Source organism: Diceros bicornis, chromosome 36, assembly GCF_020826845.1.
Source record: "Diceros bicornis minor isolate mBicDic1 chromosome 36, mDicBic1.mat.cur, whole genome shotgun sequence".
NCBI lineage: Eukaryota > Metazoa > Chordata > Mammalia > Perissodactyla > Rhinocerotidae > Diceros > Diceros bicornis.
This window is the reverse complement of record NC_080775.1, coordinates 16,081,018-16,105,620: the sequence shown is the minus strand read 5'-3', so window position 1 is coordinate 16,105,620 and position 24,603 is coordinate 16,081,018. Positions and strand designations below refer to the sequence as shown.

At 38.6% G+C, this 24,603-nt stretch overlaps 1 protein-coding gene across 2 annotated transcripts in view; it reads left to right on the top strand.

The window, feature by feature from the left end:
- Nucleotides 1-24,603, top strand: part of ITGA8 (integrin subunit alpha 8) — a 163,072-nt gene that overhangs the window by 5,352 nt on the left and 133,117 nt on the right. For both annotated transcript variants that reach the window (XM_058532481.1, XM_058532480.1), the window contains exons 3-4: nucleotides 18,219-18,319; nucleotides 21,755-21,878. In XM_058532481.1, the coding sequence (XP_058388464.1) occupies nucleotides 18,219-18,319; nucleotides 21,755-21,878 (225 nt within the window). The remainder of the gene's footprint in view (nucleotides 1-18,218; nucleotides 18,320-21,754; nucleotides 21,879-24,603) is intronic.

Sequence of the window (24,603 nt, the reverse complement as noted above, 5' to 3'; positions counted from 1 at the left end):
TTAAACAACTTAAAACATCGCATCTGCCAAATTCATGCCTCTGGTTTCTAAATCTGCTCCAAGGTTCATTTCTTCTTTTTCCTACATGTTCCAAACCCACGTGTGGATTAAATAAGAACTGCCAGATCACAGCCCTCCTGCTAAAAGGGGATGAATGAAACTGACACCTTATCCTTGGATTGAGGAAAGGGCAAATTGCAATAATCATAACAAAAGCATAGTACGCAAATATTTGTTTTAAATGCTCAAATGAAACATTTTGAGGAGAAAGATAATGGCGTGTGCTAATTAATGATGATAACCATCAAAGCACTAATAGTACTGCAGAGGCAATACAGCTGGGAACCACTTGCAATGAAGGACCCACGTAAAGAGTGAACAGGAAGATGTGGGGGGTACCACTGAGATTTAGAAGTCATCTGAGAAAGGCTACCAGAATTTGCCTGGCCTTAATTTAGTATCTTTGTGTTTTTTTTTTAAAAAAAAAAAAAGAAAAAGAAAACACTTAAAATGGTTAAGATATTTCAAAGCTCTGGGATAGTCAGATTTTTGTTGGAATTGCATTTTAGCTTGGAGACCGGAAGCCTTTGTTTTGGGGGGTCTGTTTGATTTTGCGTTGAATGAGCCCACAATAGGAAGCAGCTTCAAGCATCTGGTGCTGTGACTGGTACAGGCTTGCTTTTTGATAGGATTGGGTGTGCCCTTTTTCTCGTGTGAGGGTTGGGAAACATATTGGTCACATAAGTCTTGCTTTTCTAACTTCCTCAGAAAGAAATCAGTTTTCGTTCAGGAACAAAGAAAAAAATGTAAGTCAGAGCTACCCGAGTAAATGACAGAGGAAATAACACAAACGTGACAGAACTCAGGGACAGTGGAAATCTGGGCTCTGGGAAGTTCAATTGAAAGTGAAAAAAGGGAGAAGAAAGCCTGAAGACAGGCTGCTGCTTTTAAGAGTTAATAATGCCATAATTAGGGTGAGTCTTGCTACTCAGAAGAAAATATATACATATATTAGGGGAGAAAGCTTACTCTGCTAAGTGCTGAGCCCACTGAATCATCAAGGGTGGCTTAGCTGGCTGGTCTGCTTCTTCTAGGATGCCTGATATGCTGGCCTGACAGATGCAAGCAACATCCCTAAGCTTCTCCCAACTGGCTCAGATCTCCATGTGACAGAATGCAATGGAGTCCTGATATGAGAAGGGAGGAGGCAGCGGTCCCTACAGCTCATAGCAACCAAGGAAGCAATTAGAAAAAGAAAGTCCTTGAAACTCCAACTAGAAATGGGAAACAGATCTGCTCTACAGCTAGTTGAGTATATGAGCATTAGGTGCCTGTTGCTTAATCTGCAAAATTCTTTCAAGAAGCTAGAAGTCTGTGTGGTGGAACAGGCTTCCAGGCTCTTGGCAGGAACAGTCCATGCAGTGCTGCAGTATTCTGGGAAAAATGTAGGAAACTGTCTTGAAATTATTCTGAAAGCAGAAAAACGCGCTTCGACATTTCAGCTGGCCGGTTGAGATGTGTGCGTTCAAACTTTACCTGTGGTGTGGAAGGCATAGAACTCAACCTCAGCTATGCAGAAAGACCAGTTCCTGGATCTCTGATATTTAGTGTATCACCCCAAGGGTCTGCCAAACAGAAACTTTTCACATCCGCAAACACTGGTGAAAGTGATCACTTACCCTTTAAATTGTTTTAGTAAAAAGAAGGCATAGATGTAAAAAATAAGTCTTTTTAGAAATGGTTGCCAGGCATTGGGAGTGGGAAGGAGAGATGGACTCCAAAGGAGCAGAACAAGGGAGTTTTCAGGGGTGAGCAGAACAAGGGAGTTTTGGGGGGTGATGGAACTTTCTGTGTGTTGATTGCAGTAGTGGATACGTGACTGTGTGCAGTTGTCAAAACCCACTGAATTTACATCACTAAGAGTACATCTTGGTGTTCTGTACATCACATGAGTTTTATTGCATGTGGATAAAAAAAGTGAGAAAAAAATCATTATGGAGAATGCTAGAGAGTTACATATTCTATATGATGATTCAATTTGGTTTTGTGGCCATTGCTGTAGGCCTGTGGGCATTCAGCTCTTAGACTATGCAAAGGTCTGATGTAATGATAACTGGAAGTATAAGGACAAATATTCTCTCTGAAAAGCTTAGGCTACTGCCCCTAGGTCGGGTGAACAATTAGTCAGATCATCAATTAGGACCTTCTTTATCATGCTTTAAATAAAGGATAATATGTTCAGAACGTGTTTGGTAAGAGAACTGTGAATGAAAACATATTGAGTGAGAATAAATCTTTGCAACAAAGCGTCGCACTTGTGTAATTCTCATAACCTTACTGAAATTCAGGCATGGGACCCCTCATTGATAGTCGTTAAGCTAAGGAGATCTCACTTCAAACACATGATTGTAGTTATCAAAATTAGTATAACTGCACTGCGGGGCGTGTACCTATTAACGTTAGGTCAGTTTTATTCTTTAGCTCTGATATTTGACACATGGACATAGATTTGTATATGATATTACAAAAGCCTCTGCATTAATCTGTCCTGACTTCCAGGCCATGTAGAGATTAAAGAGAAGGGCACACACCATTGCTACATGAATAAGTTTATGCAAGCACCCTAGATGGCCCACGTTATGCACAGCATCTCACCCCAGGTGTCACAGATAGGAAGCCAACTCCCCCTGGCCAGGTTATGGCTTCAGATTCGTCACACTTATGTCCTATGATTTGCCCAGATGTCTCCAGCTAAGCCACCGCCTCTTGCCACACTGCTTACACAATTTAACTCTTTAGCACAATATATCACAGCACAGCTTATCTCTCAGATGTGTCCCCCCTCGCCCTGGGCCCATGTCCTGGTGCCTCTTTCTTCACCACCCAGAACATCTTATCTTCTAGTAATGATTTTCTGGAACTTCTGGCTTCTCTCTTCCTACAATTCCCAATGGGAAATGTGTTTTAAAAATTAATTCCAAAGTCGTTGCAAATCCTTTTTTAGAAGAAAGGAGGCATAACACTAAAAAATAATGTCTTCAAATATCCTGAATATGGATAGTCAAGTAAATTATGGCGTATTCACACAATTAAGTATTATTAACCATAAAAAAATAGTCTACCAAGACTCAGTATTAATGTGGGAAAATGCTTTTGTTTTAATGTTAAGTGAAAAACATAAAATTCAAAATTATATCTACAACCTGCGGAAGAATACAAGAAGAGATGTGTAATGAGAGGCGGTCTTTGGGAAATGTGATTAAAACTGGATTTTTTCTTCTTTTTTTTAACGCATTTTTTTTTTAATTTTCAAAACCATGAACAAGTATTTATTTATGATCAGGAAAAATGATAAAAATAAACATGCAAAAATTTCTAAATGAAATTATTGTGTTCACTGAAGTATTATGAAGATTAACAATAAAAGACCACAATTAAGGCTTTGTATTGGCCAATGGCAGTCTTAGTTGCTCCCTCTTCTGTCTTCGGTGTAGATGGTAGTGTCATTTAGAAATATATTTATTTACATATAGGTGCTTATGCTTCAAAATACTGAAAACCAAAGGTATTTTCAGTAACAATTATATGTGTAAAAATAAGAAGATGCAGTGTATCACCCATCTTCATTCTAGGTTGTCTCTAAATCAGTAGAAATATAGACTTGATGGTCTAACATGGCAGTTTCTAGAAACTTTCAGAATAAGAGAGATGTTTGTGAGTAGAACTGCTTTTGGGTGTTCCCGGGTAAGCCGAGCAGGCTGGAAGAAATTAATTCACAATCCATTGATAAAACAGTTCACTAAACTTGTTATAAGAGGCCATTGGCCAAAATCTGAGTCACCATAGATCCAGATAATCCTCTGGACTTTCGAATGTGGACGGTGTTTGATAGAGTCAAAACATCCAGGTAAACTCACGCAGCAGTATGACATTTCACAAGGTGAATTGGTGCTTAGTTCTGGATCTATTATGTGCGATAATCAGATATTTTTCCTTGAAAACATTACATACGTGCCAGGGATGAGTTATAAAATCTATTTGGAATATTTCCTCTGGGCTACACCGTTCTACTCATTCCCAAGTCAGGTTTGTAAATATTCTGTAGAGCTAAGATGTATCTGTTTACACGAGTTAAGAGTTTGTCAACATACCGGTCAATAATATTGGTTGAGGAGAAAAGCATGAGAAGTTGGTGGGGGGATACGAGGGGACTGCAAAGTGAAGGCTGCAGCAGCATTTCCCAAAATCTCTTTTGTAGTGCACATGGGAAAAAAGTTTCCATGTCAAATAAGTTTGGAAATGGCTGCCTTCATTTTTCTTCTTCGTTAGTCCAGTTTCTCTGGAGAAACAGAACCAATAGGATATAGAGAGAGAGGAAGAGATTTATTCTAAGGAACTGGCTCATGCAATTAAGGAGGCTGACAAGTCCCATGATCTGCCATTTGTAGGCTGGAGACACAGGAAAGCCAGTGGTATGACTGAGCCTGAGCCTGAAGACCTGAGAACCAAGAGCGCCAATGGCAGGAGAAGATAGATGTCCCAGCTCAACCAGTCAGGCAGGAAGGGCTGAATTCCTCCTTCCTCTCCCTTTTTGTTCTATTCAGGCCCTCAACAGATTGCATGATGTCCACCCACTTGGGGAGGTAAACTGCTTTACTGAGACCACCAATTCAAATGCTCATGTCATCCAGAAACACCTCACAGACACACCTAGAAATGTTTAGTCAAATATCTGGGCACCCCGTGTTCTAGTCAAGTTGACACATAAAATTAACCATCACACCTGCTATGAGACTCACGATGCATATTCTCCTAGAAAAGGCACTGAGAATTTGCAAACTAAAGATCCATTGGATTCATAGGATAGAACGTTTATTGACAGTTATTTCCCCTCACGTTTCTTAGGCCAAACCATGCCCAGGTATCGCTATAGTAACCAATGACCCCAAATCTCTGACTTAAAACAACCAAGGTTTATTGCTCCCTCACACTATATGTTTAATATGAGTTGGTAGGGAGGCTCTGCTTATTCAGTCATCCGAGGACTGAGACTCAGGGAGATTCTTTATTAACACGTGCCTTCAAGATCAATCTAGCCAGAGGGGGCATGTGGCAAACTGCACACTGTCTGTTGAAGCTTCCACCCTGAATTAACATTTATTACTTCTCCTCGCATCTGCTAGGCCAAAGCATGCCAAGGAGGTTCGCCGTGCCATCTTATTTAAATATCTAACACTTATTTATTCATATCTATCAAAATTGTATCTACAACCTTTAAAAGAATACTAGAAAGGAAATGCAGTCAAAGAGCTTGTCTTTGGAAATGTTGCTAAAACAGGTTTTCCTTCTATTTCTAATGGACATATTTTGCAGGACGTATTTTTGGGACCCTGTAATACCATGGTTCTTTGGGGCCACAGTCCCAATTCCCACGCCGATGGTAGGGAGCAGACACATGACGAGGAAATGAAGGAGTTTCAACAGATGTGGAGATAAGTGAGACTTTAATACCAATAATTAGTCCTCAACCTCTTCCACCTGGTCTCCTTTCTCTACCACAAATATCGTCTGGGAGAATTGAATGCCCTTTGTCCTTTCCGTCGGGCTCCTTGGGTGATGTGTTATTAAATCATTTTCCCCCTCAAAGCACCCTTTGGTTAATGTTAACCCATATAACTCCACTGTTCCCTTTAGGTAAAATGTTATCTAAAGGGAACAGTGGAGTTGAAAATAAAGCTTATTGTTAGCAAACAGTAAAATTAAATTTCAATGCCACAAGAATATTAGTGACTTACTACAAGCAAACCCTGTTCTGGACACTGGGCGTTTGGCCATGAACAAAGCCAGAGGCTTTACCCTTGTGGTGAATAGCCATTGACAAGTTGAGAAAAAGTAAGGTAAGGACAAGGGGACAGAGCATAGCATGTGTGCGTGTGTGCATGCTCAGGTAGGCGTTTATTTTAGATTGGCTGGGGTATTAGTATCCTGTTGCTGCTGTAACAAACTACCACACACTTAGTGGCTTTAAACAACACAAACTGATTATCTTACAATTCTGGAGGCCAAAGGCTGAAGCAGGTCTCACAGGGCTAAAATCAAGGTGTTGGCAGAAGGTGTGTTCCTTCTGGAGGTTCTCAGGGAGAATCTGTTTCCTGGCCTTTTCCAGCTTCTAGAGGCTGCGCACATTCCTTGGTTCATGGCCTCCCTCCATTTTCAAAGCCAGCAATGTCAGACTGAGTCCTTCTCACACTGCCAAGTCTCTGGTTCTCCTTTTATGCCTCCTTCTTCCACTTTAAAGTATCTTTGTTATTACCTTAGGCCCACCCACATAATCCTGGATAATCTCCCCTATTGGACAGAGTGATAGAAAATGAGACAAGAGGGCCAAGTATAGGCAAGATTATATAGTGCCTTAAAGGCCAGGGTCAGGGCTTTGGATTTTATTCTAAGAGTGATGAGCAGCCAGTGGTGGCTTTGAGTAGACCTGTAACATATTTGAATCATATTTGTAAAAGAATCAGTTTAATAGACTACTGGCAAGCAAGAACAGAAGCAAGGAGACTAGATAAGAGACGTTCCCATTGCCCGGTGAAAGAGAAGCATGGTTTGGGTTGAGTGATAGCAGTCAGGGTTGAAAAGTGGTTGGATTTGGGATTTATTTGGAAGTGCAGTTGGTAGGATTTCATCATGGGTCAGATGAAGGGTACAAAAGAGAGAGAGAATTTTGACCTGAGTAACTGGAGGAATGGGACTGAGACGGGGAACAGTGGGGAAGGAGCACATATTGGAGAAAATATCAAGAGTTGAGTCCAGATATGTGAAATTTGAGATGCTTTATTAGACTTCCAAGTGATGTCAAAAAGCATCTGGATAAACAAACCCAGAGCTCAGGCAAGAGGGTGGGAGATTTACATTTGGCAGTCATAAGTTTGTAGATGATGTTTAAGGTCATGACTTAGGGAATGCGTGTGGATGAAGAGGAGAGGAGAGAAGCAGCGAAGTGAAGCAAAGAGAAAAGAGAAGGGAAGGGGAAAGATCAAGGTTGAGATTGAGTCCTGGAGCATCCTGACATTAAGAGACATACTGGAGAATGGAGAAGGATGTGTAAAAATCACTCAGAAGGAGTTGGCAGTTAAGTAAAAGAAGTCGTGAAGCCAATGAAGAAAGTCTTGTGAGGTGGGGTGAAATGAGGAATGAAATTTGAACATTTGATTTGGCAACAGAAAGTTACTAATGACTGAAAAAAGCAGTTGCCGTGGAGTGTGTCAGGAGAGAAGGGAAGAAGACCAACAGGAGACAGCAAGTCTGTGTAGCCATTTTTTTCCCCAAGGAGTTCTGTTAGAAATGGAACCACAGAAATGTAACGGTCGAGAAGGTATTATAGCCTGTTTGTAGTCGAATAGGAATTATCCAGTTGAGAAGGAAACGTTGATGACTGAAAGAGAAAGGGTGGATGCAGGAACAAATTCCTGAGTAGATGCAAAGGGGTGGGTGGAATTCTTACACAGATGGAGGAATTGGCCTTAGAGGGAGGCAAAGGCAGTTCATCCTTAGTGACAAGAGAAGGCAGAGTGAGGATATAACCGAGGGTAGGTTGATGGGTTTGGGGACAGGAGGAAGAAAAAGACCTTTTTTCATTCCTTGCATTTTCTCAGTGAAATGAGAAGCAAGGTTATCAAACTGAGAGTGAGGAGGTAGATGGAGAAGGTTGGGAGAAGGAGAAAAAGTGACTACTAGTAGCAAAGAGGCAGAGAGAATGGAGTACTGAAGTCACAGGATTACCAGGCAGTGCACAAGGACCACGTGAATTTATAAATCTGAATTTATTTGTGGAAGGAATACATTTTTGCCTCTGCTCACCCTATAGTATGGTCCTACCTGTTTGGGGTAGAATTTAAGATCTCCCAGAGAACAATTCCATCGTGGGTGTTAATCTTTCATAAGGATACATTGCAGACACAGAAGGTTTGAATGCTGGCGTGTCTGTTTTGTGCAACATTGGGAATGGTGATTCTTTTTTTTTTTAACCACAAAATGAACATTTTGTTAAAGGATGATTGGGACCCTTTTTACTGCAACATCCTCTGGCTATAGGGATGAGATCCTGAGGAAAATACAACCACGCAACAGGAGCTAGTGTAAATACATTTTCAAGTGCTATTGGGAGTTTATACAGCCTTCATCCTGAAACCCAATCATATCCTGTATTTAAAAGCATTGCTTTGAGGTCATATTGAAGAGATTTATGTCATTTAGTCTGCTTCCTGAGATCCCCATGCTGAGAGGTTTTCATTACTCCTTGAAGCAAATAAATTATTGGGCACTAAACAGAAGCATGCTGTGCTTCTGCCAATGAGAAGGTGACATATAAGCCATACTGAGAGTTCTCATTTCCCCAGCTGTATCTATGACCAAGATATTTGATCCCAGTTAATTATTCCAAGTGTGAGAAAACCTAGAGATGAGGGAAAGTATGAAAAATTCAAGGAGCTGAAAGAGAATCATTATGGTTGGGAATGACAAGAGATGATGCTGGCAAGGTAAGGGTGGTGTCAGCCTGGTTTCAAGAATTTTTGCATTTTAGAAAGAACTCTGGCTTCAGGATAGAGAATGAATTTGAAGGTGACAAGCCTGGAGGAAGGGAAACCAGTTAGGAGGCCATTGCAGAAACTGAGGCTAAAGAAATGGTGGTCACAACCAGCGAAGTGGCAACAGGGGTGGAAAGAAGTCAACGGACTCGAGAGAGCTTTAGAAGGATGAAGTAACAGGAACTGATTAGTGAATGGAATTTCAGAGTGCAGGATTGGTGATTGTCAAGGATGCATTCCAAGCTACTGGCTTGGTTAATGGGGCTGCCATTATACTAGGTATAAATAGTATAGACAGACATACTCTTGATCTCGCAATATTCAAGTCCGATGGATGAGAAGATTAGCAGCTGGCAATTCTAATCTAGGGATAAGTGCTGTAACAGCAGAAGGTGAAGAAGGTTCCAGGTGTGCAGAAAAAGGGCTCCTGCCCGCAACTGAAGGGGGCGCTTTTTGTGAATCAGGGAAAGCTTTTTAGAGGGGGCATCATTAAAGATCAGAGCTGAAGAGTGCTGTTTGTGTGTGTGTGTGCGCGCGTGCATGCGTGTATGTGTGTGCTAGTGTGTGTCTATCTCAGGGGTGGGTGACATGAGAGAGAAAACTGTTCTAGCCAGTGTAGATGAGGTGGAGTGATTGTAGCAGATGAGGTCACAGTTGATGTCTCAATCTATACATTCCAACTGGAATCAGCTCTGCCTTTCAGATTTTTGTGTCATATTAGGCGAAGTTTTGGGTTTTTTTGTATTTAATCTGATCTGCCACAGATGGCTTATCATTTCCTTTTGGAGAGATGATTCTTTCATTTCTTGACATTTGCTTCTCTAGCTGCATCATATAACTTAGCAGAACACTCACCCAAAACCTCACTTGCATCATGCCAACAAAAGTCCATATGTATTTCCAGAACAAACCTTACATACAACCTGAGTCAACCTACATATGAAAAACATTTCAAATGATGTTGTATGATGTAGAAAACTCATTCATATTTACTACTAAACAAATGTCTGAAGAACACTGGCTAGGCACCATTGGTTATTAAAAACAAGAAGTTGGAAACATGATCTCTGTTCTCAGGAAGACGATATAGATGTGGAAATAATTGTAGAAAATTTATATTCTCATCTAGATCAGGAAAACTATATAATAATAAGATTGTAATGCAATATTTACTATTATATCCCACACATGTATTTATGAACATTATTATTAGAATTCCAAAGGCATACATTCGGCTCATTTAGCTTTATTAGTTATTTGGTTATATATGGAGCCAAACATTTAAATAGTGTTATGCAAAATTAATTTAAAATAAAAGTTTCATGATTTCCAGAAAAGAAATGTTTTAAACTAGAGGAATGAGCTAGAAGCCTCTTAAAGTTTGCATGGTTGGATGGGTTTACCAAACTTAACAGTGTCTGTGTCCAGGGAGTAGGATCCCAGTGGCCTTTCATTTACTACCTTATATAATTCTTTATACAAGATTTGTTACTTTATATTGTTTGAATTTTTAAAGGCAATAATCTGAAAGAATTTCAGTTTAAAGAGTTTTTGGCCCTACATTTTAAAACAAGTTTTTAAGGAAGTGATTTGGATTACTTGGCAAACAAGGAGGAATGGAACTTCACAAGAGAAACGTCATGTACGAAGTCTGGAGTGAGACTCAATAGGAGACAGAGAAGACGTTACCTGGATCAAAGGAAACACCATACCTGGAGATCAGGCGTGGGGTACAGGACCTACAGTGTGGAAGGCAGGGTATTTAAATGTGATCTACTAGGTAAAGACAGGAAAACTATTTAGTGTGTGTGCACTTGTGCATGCATACACACACATATGTATATAATTTACATATATAACATAAATAATAAATCTCAGCTATATAGAATATTCATTTAATCAGAGTAGCACATTTCTATCCATCAACGGATGAATGAAGAAAGATGTGGTATGTATATACAATGGAATATTATTCTGCCATTAAAAAGGAGGAACCCCTGCTGTTTGCAACATGGGCAGAACTTGAGGGCATTATGCTAAGTGAAATAAGTCAGACAGAGAAAGACAAATACTGCATGATCTCACTTATATGTGGAATCTAAAAAAAAAAGCACGTAGAAAAAGAGAACAGATTTGTGATTACCAGAGGTGGTGGGTGGGGGAGGAGGAATTGGCTGAAGGTGGTCATAAGGTATAAACTTCCAGTTATAAGATAAATAAGTACTGAGGATGTAATGTGCAACATGATGACTATAGTTAACACTGCTGTACGGTATATATAAAAGTTGTTAAGAGAGTAAATCCTAAGAGTTCTCATCATCAGGAAAAGTTTTTTTCCTTTTTTTTGTATCTATATGAGATAATGGATGTTAACTAAATTTATTGTGGTGAACATTTCACAATATATGTAAATCAAATCATTATGCTGTGCACCTTAAACTTATACAGTGCTGTATGTCAATTATATCTCAATAAAACTGGGGAAAAAAAGAATAACACATTTCTTGAACATATGGAAAAATGAGTTGGTGTGATATTTCCATAAATACTTGAAAATTCACAGTAAGATGATCAAGAGTATGAAGGCTACAGAAGTGTTCTTTTATGGTTTTTAATAGTGGTTTTATGGTATTGGGAGTTATACATTTGGAAGTTTAATTTTCCGGGACATAAAAATCACCCAGCTTCTTTTCTTGGATTTGTTTCTTTTTAGACAAGGGGTTCTCCAGCCACAGCTGTTTTATTTTGAATTTTACATGCGCGTATTCCCTGTTCTCAGATACATAGTTTCAATTTAAGTGAAACTTTCACAGCATACATTGACTATGGGAAAGATTATAAACAAACGTTTAAAGATTTCTTTCCCCTCTTCCTGATTAAAAATGTCTGGACGGCTCCTGCAACAGCTTTAAGAAAATCCCTAAGGCGACACACTTCGAGTGATGACTGAAGGTTATAGGGGTACTTACCATTTTCCAGTATGAGGTCAAGGACTTTGTAAATAGTTTTCAAAAATCACCCCGTCTGCCGAAACGTTTGGTCACACCTGTGTCAGCTTCAGCTCCTCTCTTCTATGCTGATCTCTCTTCACTTCTTGTAATTCCTGCTGTTTTACTAAGCGAAAATATTAGAAAAATCTGCTTGTAGCCCATATGTGCACCATATCCTACATTCTCCCACTTCTGCTCTGAAATGAATATTCCCACGAAAAAGGAAGCAAAAGTTAGGAGGTTTGCCACCCACCGGGATTCGTACTGATTGCGCAGAGACCAGACCTGCCAGTTTAAGAGAGAGGGCTGCAAAGTCCAGAAATGTGGGACAAGGCAAATCAGTTTTATTTCCCCCTCCATCTAAATTTCCCAGAGTGGCCTACAGATCTTTTGATTTTATCTTCAGGTTTACTTTTTTCAGATCATAGATGTAGCAATGTTCACTGCAAAACTGCAAATACAGAAATATACGAAGATGAGATATAAGAAGCCACCAAAATGTGTACACTCCCTGCTTTTAAGATAATCATCATTAACAGTTCAGTGTCTATACATACACACCCCCCCCATACACAGAACGTTGGATTTTTAAATGAAAGTAGGATTATACTGAACAATATCCTAGATAAACTTCTGAACGAGTAGGTGGGAGCTTGGTCATTCATTCAGCAAACACTTATGGACAGTCTGCTACGTGCCAGTGGTCTAAAAGCAGGAAATAGATCCAACAGAGAACGCCTCTGTTCACAGGATTTATGTGTATTCTGGAGGGGATGGACAGTCAAGAAATATGCAAACTAACAAATAAGATCATCTCAGATAGTGGTAAATGCTATGAAGCAAATTATAGAGGGTAGTGGGAGAGTGAGGATGAAGAGTAGAATGAACTGGCTGCTGAAGGAAGGTGTCTCAGAGGAAGTGGCACTTGAGCTGAAACCTGAGTAGAGAGGAGGAGGCAGCCATGTGGAAAACTGTGGGAAGTGTATTTCAAACAGCAGGAAGGGTAAACATAGGAGAGAGAAGGAGCTGGGCGTGTTCAAGGGACAGAAAGTCAGTGTGTCTGCAGCTTCACGCTCACGGGAAAGTGGGAGGAGTTGGGGTTGGAGAGGCAGGCAGCGGCCAGATCATGTTGGGCCCTTTCGGCCGTGTCAGGAGTTATTATTTCAGGGGTGGAATTACAAATTTCTGAGAAAACAGATGGATTGTTCAATAAGTGGTGTTGGGACAACCGGCTTTTCATATTGAAAATAAGTAAGACAGGGGCCGGCGCCGTGGCATAGTGGTTAAATTCGCGTGCTCTGCTTCCTGTGGCCTGGGGTTCACAGATTCGAATCCTGGGAGCCGACCTACTCACTGCTCGTCAAGCCATGCTGTGGCAGCATCCCACATATAAAGTAGAGGAAGATGGACACGGATGTTAGCCCAGGGCCAATCTTCCTCAGCGAAAAGAGGAGGATGAAGATGTTAGCTCAAGGCTAATATGCCTCACCAAAAAAAAAAAAAAAAAAGGTAAGATATCTAAGTCACATAAAGTGTAAGAATAAGTTCCAGATGGAGAACAATCCCCATAAACAAAGTCAAAAGACTAGCAAACATGGGGAGAAGATATTTGCAACATATGTGTGGGAGAAAGAATCAACACCCAAAATATGTGTCAAATTCTTACTAATCAATAAAACTAGTAACCAAACAAGAAAATGAACAAAGGATCTGAACTGGCCATTCACAGAAGAAAAAAGTATATGGTCCATAAGCATAAAAAGATGATGAACCTTACTAATAATCAGGGAAACGCAAATAAAAACAAAACAAAATGAGGTACCATTTCACAGTCATCAGACTGGCAAAATCTTACAAGTCCCACAATTACGAGAGCTGATGGTCCCTCTCTCACATGTTGCTAGTGCACATGGAAATTGGAGCTACTTGGGAGATCATCGGCATAGCTGATAAAACAGACAATGATAATTCTCTATGCCCAGCAATGTCATTTCTAGTCTGGTGCGAGAGAGAATCTCTTGTACGTATGCAGATGGAGATGGATACAAGGATGCGCAGGGCACGTGTTTGTTGCAGTGGAAAAACTGAAAGACCTAAATGTTCATATGTAAATAGAACGGGCAAATAAAATGTAGACAACTATACAATAAGATACAATACTATCCAGGAGTTAAAAAGAGTGAGCTAGATCAATTGATCGATCTATTTGTTCATCTGGCTACTATCTATCTATCTATTGAAACATAAGTGTCTCTCGACAAACAAACTTGAATGTCAAACACAAGTACAGACTACTATATACAGATAGTATAATATGATCTTTTTTCAGTTAAGAACACACAAAAGAATACTCAATAATAAAATGTTGGAAAACTACAACTAAATCTGACCCACCACCTGTTTTTGTACGGCCAATAAGCTAAGAGTAGTTTTTACATTTTTAAATGGTTGGAAAATTTTTTTTAGAAGAAGAATATTTAATGACACATGAAAAAATCATATGAAATTTAAATTTCTGTGTCCGTAAATAAAGTTTTATTGGAACACAGCCAAGCCCATTCTTTTACATATTGTCTATGGCTGTTTTGGCTTCAAGGGCAAGGGTGAGTAGTTGCAACAAAGACTATAGAGAGTGCAGAGCCTAAAATATTTATTATCGGTCCTTTACAGAAAAAATTTGCAGATGCCTGTTCTGTATGATTCATGGACATTATTTTTTAAATGGCCAAGAGTATACACATCAGATTCATGATGGTGGCTACCTCTGGAGGAGGAGGAGAGGGGAATGCAACTGGGGATCAATGTCAAAGGAGGCTGTAATGTTTGCAAATGTGAAAAAACTTAACAATTGTTGATTCTGCCTGGTGAGAATACAAGTGTTTGCTAATTATGTCCTTGTACCTTTCTGTACTTTTTTAAAGCCTCAGAAAAGCTAAAAAAGAAAAATGTATTTTGTAGACATTATTCTGTATCAGTGCATACAAATCTATCATATATGTTTTGATAGTTGGATAGTAGTCTATTTTATCGATAACAGAAATTTCCTTTTTTTTTTCTCCTGGGAAAAATTCACCCTGAGCCAACATCTGTTGCCAGATGGCAACATCTGTTGCCAATCTTTCTCTCTCTCTCTCTCTCTTTTTTTTTCTCCCCAAAGCCCCAGTACGTAGTTGTATATTCTAGTTGTAAGTCCTTCTAGTTCTTCTGTGTGAGCTGCTGCCACAGCATGGCTACCGACAGATGAGTGGTGTGGAACCAAACCTGGGCCGCCAAAGAGGAGCGTGCCTAACTTTAACCACTAGCCCATCAGGGCTGGCTCCAGAAATTTCTTTTTGAATTCTTTATTTATGGACATCTACGTTTTTTCAGTTGAGTTATTATCTTGAAAACAGAGTGAATATTATTATTTTTTGCCACAGTGGTAGGTGACAAGTATCAAGTTATTCTTGTTTTAATTTGAGGCTCAGCATCTCTCCGTGAATTTACAGCATGTTTGATTTCTTCTTCCCTGCAATGCCTGTTCATGTCCTTTGAACTTTTTTCTGTTGAATTTTAGTCTTTTTCTTTTATTCATTTGGGAGCTGTTTTACATATTAAATATATTGATCCTTCCCTTGAAAAAAATTTCATCTGGATTTTCATGTATTTATTAACTTTGTTAATAGTCTTCTGCCACTTAGAAAGCTTTAAATCACATGCAGTCACTATAAAACTTTTTCCTAGCTTATGGCTTTGCTTTCTCCATAGTTTGTCATATGCCAAGAAGAGAATTGCTTAGGCAGCTACTAATGGTCTTCACCATCTCCCAGAACTATTGACCCTTCCAAGATTCTCTTACAATGGGTACTTGGTACTTGGGGTAACCAGTGCCTTCCTTTTGCTCCGGAAGCACAAGTGGTCCTATCCTAAATGCTTTGCCCCATGTCATCAGTGCATTAGTGGGAGTTTGGTCAGGAAAACAGAAACCACTTTGAGTATTACAACTAGGAAGGAATTTCATAGACTGAGAGGCTTACATGGCCATTGGAAAGATTGTGGGTATGAAGGTCACTGCCTGCAAATCTGGATGTTCAGGACTTGATCTCAGCTGCCTGCAGCACCAAAATAGGGTGATTGTCAAAGGATACTTGAGAGCTGCAGGAGGAACATCACGTCTGTTGCCAGTGATGCCCACATATGTGCCTGCAGCTGTCACCAGAAAATAATGGCTTCTCCGTCTTTTCCTCTTGCCATATCTCTCAGGAGCCTCTCAGTCAACCTGAATCCTGCTTGTAAGAGGGTCTTGAAAATGTATGTTCCAGGCTTTCAGCCCTTTTCCATACAGAGGAGAGCTTAGAAGGGCAGAAATCATGCTGAGTATTGGCAGATGTTACTTCGAGGTTGTTTTCAATAAAAATCAGATCAAATGAAATCAAAAACATCACAGGTTTATTGAGCGCCAGTGTGCAAGAGATAGTACTAAGCCCCGTGTTGGGTTGTGTTGGCATGAGAGAGTCGTGTTCAGAAAAGGAAGGTAGGAAATTGAAAATCAATCCAAATATATTTTACTCGTTTGAAATTTTATGAAATTACAATATTAGGTTTAAAGTCAGAGAATTTATAAAAATCATAAAACAGAATTTTAAAAAGGTGATTTGTCCATCTAAAGATCAAGGAAAGGATAATACATGTAGATCAAAACAAATCTTGGTAAATCAAGACTTAAGACAGTGGATTCTTCTCTATTGTAATCCTTGGATTGAGTATGGAATTAGTGAATGCCATTCATTTGTATTCTTGGTCCAGAAGGAATTTGTTGCTGGAAAATAACCCACAGTTTACACTTTTCATGAAGTTATTACACAGCTCAACCTTATAATAGCAGAAAAAAATGCCTCAGGAGACAGAGGTATACTCACATCATTTTCTCTAGCAAAAGAAGGCCAATTTGGAACTGGCTTCTGTCTTTCCCCGTAATCCATTCCCTTCCTCACAGCAGCCTGCTTTTCTTAAGTCCTTTTGGGATCTCTTTTTAAGTATATTTGAATTTTTGAGGTGCTGATCTTTTTTCCATGGCTTTTTAGTAGTTTAGAAATTTCAAAGCCACATAGTACTTTCTCCCTGTGCCTAATCAAAGCCACATTGACAGTCTTGTGAGGTGTCACTAATTTCATTGCTGACTACCACACATCACTAATAATAACATATACTTGTGCATCTGTGAGGTCCTTTCCAATTCTTGAACTGAGGTTGAGTTTCTGGGTTTCTAACTAAGAGAGATTTTTAAAGGGTATGGACCTTCAGTTGTATTGCTAAAAGACGTCTGTTTACAACTTCTCAGCTTATAAAGCACTTTCACGTTCATTTATCTCATGTGATCTTTATGACTTTGTCACCTGTGAAAGAGGAAAGGGAGAAGGTATTTTCAGCCTCATTTTGCAGAAGAAATCAAAACTCCAAAAGATTAAGTGAATTGCCCAAGATCACCTAGTTAATGGTGACAAGATCCTTCGTCTCTGAGTTCTACCAGCTCCCAAAATGCCTAGATGCAAATAGAAATGTTTATATTTTCAATTTGTAATCTGTAAGATGCTCCAATTATTTGCCAGTTGTGTGCATTTTGGGTAAGGAATTCCAGAACTTGTTTTTTAAAAAAAGCCCAGAAACATCAAAGCCTAAGATTTTTAAGAAGGAAATTCATGATTGTCCACTAACATGTTAAAATGTAAATTTTAGGTTAAGATTGAGTATATATAACTTATTCTTTTTTTAAAAGTCCGTAATCATGTGTAAACTCAATTGAATGTTAATTACATGTATATTTTGGCCTCACTTAATAGGAGTTAAAAGTTCATTTTGTAATGCATTTATTATAGAGTCAAGGAAGAAAAATAAAATGCATACCAAAAGAAACATATACAAATAAGAAGCCCTAGTACAAATGTCTTTTGAAATTCATTTGCTATTACTGATAAAGCTTCAGTTAGGACCCTGTGGTTAGAACCACGCGGGAAATACATTGACTGCGGATCAAGAGTGAAAGAAAAGGTATCTGCTTTTTGTTAAGACCTGAAGTGTGTTATAATTGGGTTGAATTTCTACCCAGATGGCCCCCCTCACGCTGACATCTGCCAAGTGTATATAAAACTGTGCTGAGGTGTTATTTTCTGTGGCTGTGTGGACACATGTTACTCAGTTAAAAACCAAGGTCTTGGGATCCTTCATGCTGATTCCTGCTACCCCATGCCAAGAAAGCCTGTGCTTCCCCAACCACGGAGATTTCCACATATTTCGCTATTGGGAAAGATTCGGAATTCTTTAGAGCACTTATAAATGTCTGCTGTTCGATCTGAAACAAATCAGTGACAAAAGTGTAGATTTGAGACATTGGAGTCCACATCAAATTTATAGCACCGTTATCTCTGAAAATGTAGGTCTTTAAAAAAATGCTTAAGTTGTGACATGTCATGTTGAAATGTGTATTTTCATTTGATTGGTATTTTTCTAAATGAAAAGTTCAGCTTAGACTTAAACCAAAGAGAAACGCCCCTGTGTATGAAAATTGTTTCTCAAGTATTTTCAATGGATGAATTCATTATTACATATTTTAATTGGTTGCCATGTTTTACACGTTATTAACAATTCATGTCCTCCTTGTCAGACAACAGAAAGATCAGAGTTAATGGAACCAAGGAACCTATAGAGTTTAAATCGAATCAATGGTTTGGAGCAACCGTGAAAGCTCACAAAGGGAAGGTCGTGGTGAGTATGACTCATGTACTGGTAGGGTTGCTTTGGAATAATACGTACCCTAATGCTTTTTTGTGTGTGTGTGCTGAGGAAGATTCGCCCTGAGTTAACATCTGTTGCCGATGTTCCTCTTTTCTTTTTTTGCTTGAGGAAGATTCACCCTGAGCTAACATCTGTGCCAATCTTCCTCTATTTGGCATGTGGGTCGCCACCACAGCGTGGCTGACGAGTGGTGTGGGTCCACGCCCAGGATCCAAACCCGCGAACCTGAACACTGAAGCAGAGTGTGCTGAACTTAACCACTATGCCACGGGGCTGCCCCCTGTACACTGAAATTCTTTAAAACACTTGTTTACAAAAATCCTTTCATGTAAGAACATGTCAGATTTTCAAAATTAAGCTTATCAGCATTCTAAAAAAGAAATTTAGTGCTTAAAATTAAAGAATCTATTTTAGTATTTAAAGCTATAGGAAATAAAGTTTGTTTTCCAGAAGATCGGTTAGATATTTTCAAATATTTCAAAACAACTAAAAAGGATAGAAAAATAAAAGCTAAATCTTAAAGACGTAAATATTTTATTGCTTAAGATTGATTTAAAGGGCTGATTAAAAATTGACCAGAGAAAGGGGGCCAGCCTGGTGGCGTAGCGGTTAAGTTCGCACACTCTGCTTCAGCGGCCCGGGGTTCGCAGGTTCGGATCCCGGGCGCGGACCAACGCACCCCTTGTCAAGCCATGCTGTGGTGGCATCCCATATAGAGTAGAGGAAGATGGGCATAGATGTTAGCCCAGGGCCAGTCTTCCTCAGCAAAAAGAGGAGCATTGGCAACAGATGTTAGCTCAGGGCTAATCTTCCTCACACACAAAAAAATTGACCAGAGAAATAGGACTACTACCGTTAGAATTCTTTAAAAGTTAATCTACTGTGGTGTCCTTGATGCTTTTTAGAACTAAGGGAAAGCTTTCTTTAAAAATATAACTACTAACTACATGGTTCTCTGAGTACATTAATACTTTCTAAAGTAAAAAATCTCACTCCCAGATAGAGATCTTTCAGCTTTAAAGGGCTAGGACTTTATGATGCTATTCTCTTATTGTTCTGAGCAATGATACATGTCTAAGTTATTGAGAAATAAATGACTGTATTAAGCTGATCTGGAAATTTCTTTAGTTTGGGGAATTTTTTTAACTGTTGGCTTTAATTTCCTTACAACAATAAAGAAATAACTTTGGCTTTTAGGATTTGTTTAAAGCTGTCTGAATTATGATTTAATAAGAACATGTATGTGAAGGAAATGCCTTGCTTTATTTGGTCTGTTGTTAACCCCCTCCAAAGAGATTTTGACATAGAACAGGTAATGTATAAAATATAGATAGCCCTCTCTGGTTACAAATCCAGGATTTACAATACGCTCTCTGTAGAATTGTATTTGCCTTAATATAATTTTCACATTCCAGAATTGGTACAAACTCTTTATCCTTTTGTAGTGTGTGACTTATGTAAATTACTATTGAAAAGCTCATTCCATCTAATAACTATTTGGGGTTAAAAAAATCTTTTGGGTATTGTATTGATTTTTTTTTAAGTCTTGAAAATTTACCTATAACATAATTGTTGTGCATTTATTCAATATTTGTAGAAGCCTTCAGTATCATGGAAAATAAAATAATACACCATGTTCATAGTAAAAATAGTTCATTGAGGGGGCTGGCCCCGTGGTGTAGTGGTTAAGTTCACGGGCTCTGCTTTGGTGGCCCGGGGTTCACAGGTTCGGATCCCGGCTGCACACCGACGCAACCCTTATCAAGCCATGCTGTGGAGGCGTCCCATATAAAGTAGAGGAAGACGCGCACAGATGTTAGCCCAGGGCCAATCTTGCTCAGCAAAAAGAGGAGGATTGGCAACAGGTGTTAGCTCAGGGCTAATCTTCCTCAAAAAAAAACATAGTTCATTGAGGGGCGTGAACTAACTACATGGTTCTCTGAGTACATTAATACTTTTTAAAATAAAAAATATTTGCATTTTGAAAATTATGTGATAGGAAATAGGATAATATAAAGTATATTTATTGTTGCTTGAGTTAATTTTTGCTGGCAAAATATCTATTAGGCAAACTAATTTAGAGGCAGTTCCCTCTTTTCACCATAATATATTCCTAGAAACAGCATCGTGAGGCAGAATGTCATAAATTATGTCTTATTTCCTCCAGCCGAACTTTCCTAAAATTAGAAGGTGAAGATGAGGCATCATATACGTTTCTGATGTGATGAATTATATTTCATAAAAGCAAAGTGATAACAACTAATTCATAATAATTTTGTATAGTAAAATTATGTTTCAACTTCTACCTAGTGGGCATGCATTTAATTTAAGTCAACATACATTTATTTGGCAAATTTTATATGCAAAGCTCCATGTTAAGTGTTGTAGGCAAACACATTCTAAAAGAGGCTCCAGTGTATGAGCAGATGTTTGTGAAGTATGCACCATTATGTAATTTACCATGCTATAGGTTGGCTGGAAATAAGCATGGAACATATCATTCCTAGCCCTTTGGGTTTTTGCCTTCATAGAATTGAGAAGGCATTTATGGAATGAATTGATAACTCACCTCTCTAAAAAAGTTGTCTGAGTTCCTTGGAGTTTATCTCAGTAAATTTCTTCATAACATGCAGAGTCTTTCAAAGTCTTGAGTTGCCTCACATCCAGCATTTAATGCCTTGGAAATGCTTGTAGCTCATACACATGTTCTCTTTTAATGACTGTCTGATCATCTCCTATAAAATTGCTAAAACAGGCATAAGATGCTGTCTTCTACCTTTGGTTTTACCCTGAGTAAAAGCCATTACATGAAAAATAAAGCCACGACCACTGTGATAAGGGGGTAGCATGTCCAAATGAAAGTTATTGTTTAAAAGTTATGAGATACACCCTCACTGATAAACTAGGGGAGTCCATAAAACAGAGGTTTACAAACTTGTCTGCATCCTTTGATTTGAAAGTGGTTTCTTTTAAAGCAACAATTAGACAAAGAAAGGAATTAGTTCTCATTCTCAGCCATCACACTGATTCATTCACTATTTAAATGATCATTTGCTTTTATGTAGACGCAATTTTTTAAAAAAAATATGAGTTTTTTGCTTTTAGAAAATATTACTTTTGCCAGATTACACTTATTTAATTTAAAATCTTGTGGGAGGAAAACTCATTCCTTTGTATATGTGTAATTTATTCTGGTCCTACAATGCATTAGTGTTAAAAAATTGGCTTTGAAAGTTTAACTCTGACCACTTACGTACTCATTAACATGCTGGAGGCCAATTAATTTGCTTAATAATTTAACCTGGTTTGTCACAAATTCAGATACATTAATCAACAAGTCAAATCAAATCATAGTGAGAGGAACCTACATCAAAAAAAATATTTGTTGTCTTTGATGTTTCACAGGCCTGTGCTCCTTTATATCACTGGCGAACTCTTAAACCAACACCAGAAAAGGACCCGGTTGGCACTTGCTATGTAGCAATTCAGAATTTCAGTGCGTATGCTGAGTACTCTCCTTGTCGGAACAGTAAGTTACTTTTATTCCTTGAAACTGAAATTTAGCTCAAGAGCCTTTCTGTTGTGCAACAGTGCAGGTAATGTCAAAACACCATTGATAAAGAAAAAGAGATAGGAGGTAAAGACTATTGACAGCCTTACGGGATGTCTTGCTGTGACATGAGGGCCAAGAAATGGAATTCTGCTGATCTTCTTCCTGGTTTTAGAAAATTTCTGGTTTTAGATATTTCCAGTAGAATCAATTGAGTCCTTATTTTAGGCCTTTAACTCTCAGTTGCTATTTAAAATTCACACTTCCATCTAAAGAATGCTGACTGCCCGTATTGTTAATCACAGAAACGAGACAGTTAGCAAGCTTGGAACTGGGGACACATTCGACGTCAGCTTTCTGTCCAGCCTATGTTCTCAATGGCTGTTGCTTTCGTTGGCAACTGTGTGCTCGGATTATCTGCATGACACACTTTTCTTCTTCAGGTGATTAATCCCCAATTTTCAAAAAGACTGTACACTTAGAGTCCACATCTCATCTGCTGTTTCTAGGAATCTTCCAGCGAAGCATCCTTTAAAGCAAGCCTGAGAGTGCCACCTTTGGGGCACTGCTGTTTAATCACTTCTTCTTGGTGGAATACTCAAGAACTTTGGGACAATGTTAGTGACTGGTTGATCTACTCAGAGTCCTTTTGTGAACTCTTCCAATTTTCTATGTGTCATGTAGATCTTTGGGATTTGTCAGGAAGCAACCAATGGATTTTCATTCTTATTCTTGATAATTTGCAAGACCACACTGAGGAAAGAAATGTCATTAGAAAGAACATTCTAGTGACTGATTTCAGAATATTGAATTTTTTCAAACTCAGTCTCAAATTAGATTCCCAAAACTGTAAGTAAATTTTCCCCATTTGGTGTGAATATTTTTAAAATTCAAGATTAATTTAGGCAAGGTAATGAGCAAATATCAGAAATATAACAATGAAGATAAATAGTGGATTGGTGATATTAGCGTGTTGACAAAGAAGCCACTTAGATTTAGAGATCGAAAGGGCCGGAAGTGGAACAATTTAACGCTGACTGTTTTTTGTGGGGATTTTGGCAAGGAGAAGATTGTGACTTTCTGTTTGAAAATACTAAAACAAATCAGCCACTTCTTCACTGATGACAAATGTCAGCTAAATGAATAGTCTTTGAAATAAGGATTTTATTTTAAATAGCTTTAAAGCAGGACTTCCTTATAGATAATGAGACTTACTTATATATTCATTCTACCTGTGTTTATTGAACACATTGAGCACTAATTAGTCTATGTTTAGGGAATAAAGTGCAAAACAAAGGAACACAAATCCCTGCTTTCAAGGAACTTACATTCTAGTGGGGGAGACAGACAATAAACATGTAAATAAATAAGTTCAGATCCAGCAATTCTGCTTCTGGGAATATATTCAAAGGAAATGAAATCATTATCTTGAAGAGATATCTGTACCCCTATGTTCATAGCAGCATCATTCACAATAGCCAAGATATGGAAACAACCTAAGTGTTCATCGATGGATGAGTGGATAAAGAAAATGTGATATATATACACAATGGAATATTATTCATCCATGAAAAAGGAAGAAATCCTGCCATTTGCGACAACATGTGTGGACCTTGGGGGCATTATGTTAAGTGAAATAAGTCAGACTGAGAAAGACAAGTACTGTATGGTCTCAATTATATGTAGAATATAAAACAACAACTTCAACAAACACAAACTCACAGATACAGAGAACACACTGGTACTTGGCAGAGGCGGGGGGTGAGGGGTGGGTGAAATGGGTGAAGGTGGTCAAGGGTACAAAGTTCCGGTTAGTATAAGATACATAAGTCCTGGGGATGTATGTACAGCATGGTGACTAGAGTTAATAACGTTGTCTTGTATGTTTGCAAGTTGCTGAGAGAGTCGATCTTAAAAGCTCTCATCACAAGAAAAAAGAAAAATTTGGAACTATGTGTGGTGATGGATGTTAACTAAACTTAGCGTGGTGATCATTTCACAATATATACGTATATCAATTATTATGTTGTACACCTTGGACTAATACAATGTTACATGTCAATTACATCTCAATAATTAAAAAAAAAAAGAATAAATAAGTTCCTAATATAATGTCAGATAGTGAAAAGTACTACAAAGAAAAATATAGCAAGGCAAGAGAGTAGGGAGTGACATGGCCTGGATAGGGAGAGGGATTTTAGACAGGACAATGGGAAGGGCTTCTCTTAGCAAATATCTGTTGGATTTGGGAAGTGGGGAGCTTCCCAAGCATGGGCAACAGTCAATAAGAGGCATGTTTTGTGTATGTTGCACTCAAGGTACTGTACTCCTGGGTTCAGTAAGAGGTCATTATTATGATGCTAAAGATAAAAATCAGGTAGAGAGATAACAAATAAAATTCTAATTCACTCAGAAAAATTAATGGTAGAGCTGAGATTTAACACGAACTTGTTTCATCAATCCTATGCATATCATATTTCTCATGATTTGCTAAAGGTACTTCCCCATAACAGTAAACTAGTGTAGCCAAAATGATGAGCCCATCCTTTACATGCCTCTTGCCTTGACGATATATCATATTCTTCCAACGAACATCGAGGATGATTGTTTATAAAACTTGTCACTGCTTCTTGTTTTGCCTTTTTGCCTGACTGCCTGTGTGATGGACGAGCTCAGAGTAAAATTCAGCACGTGACGTTTAGAC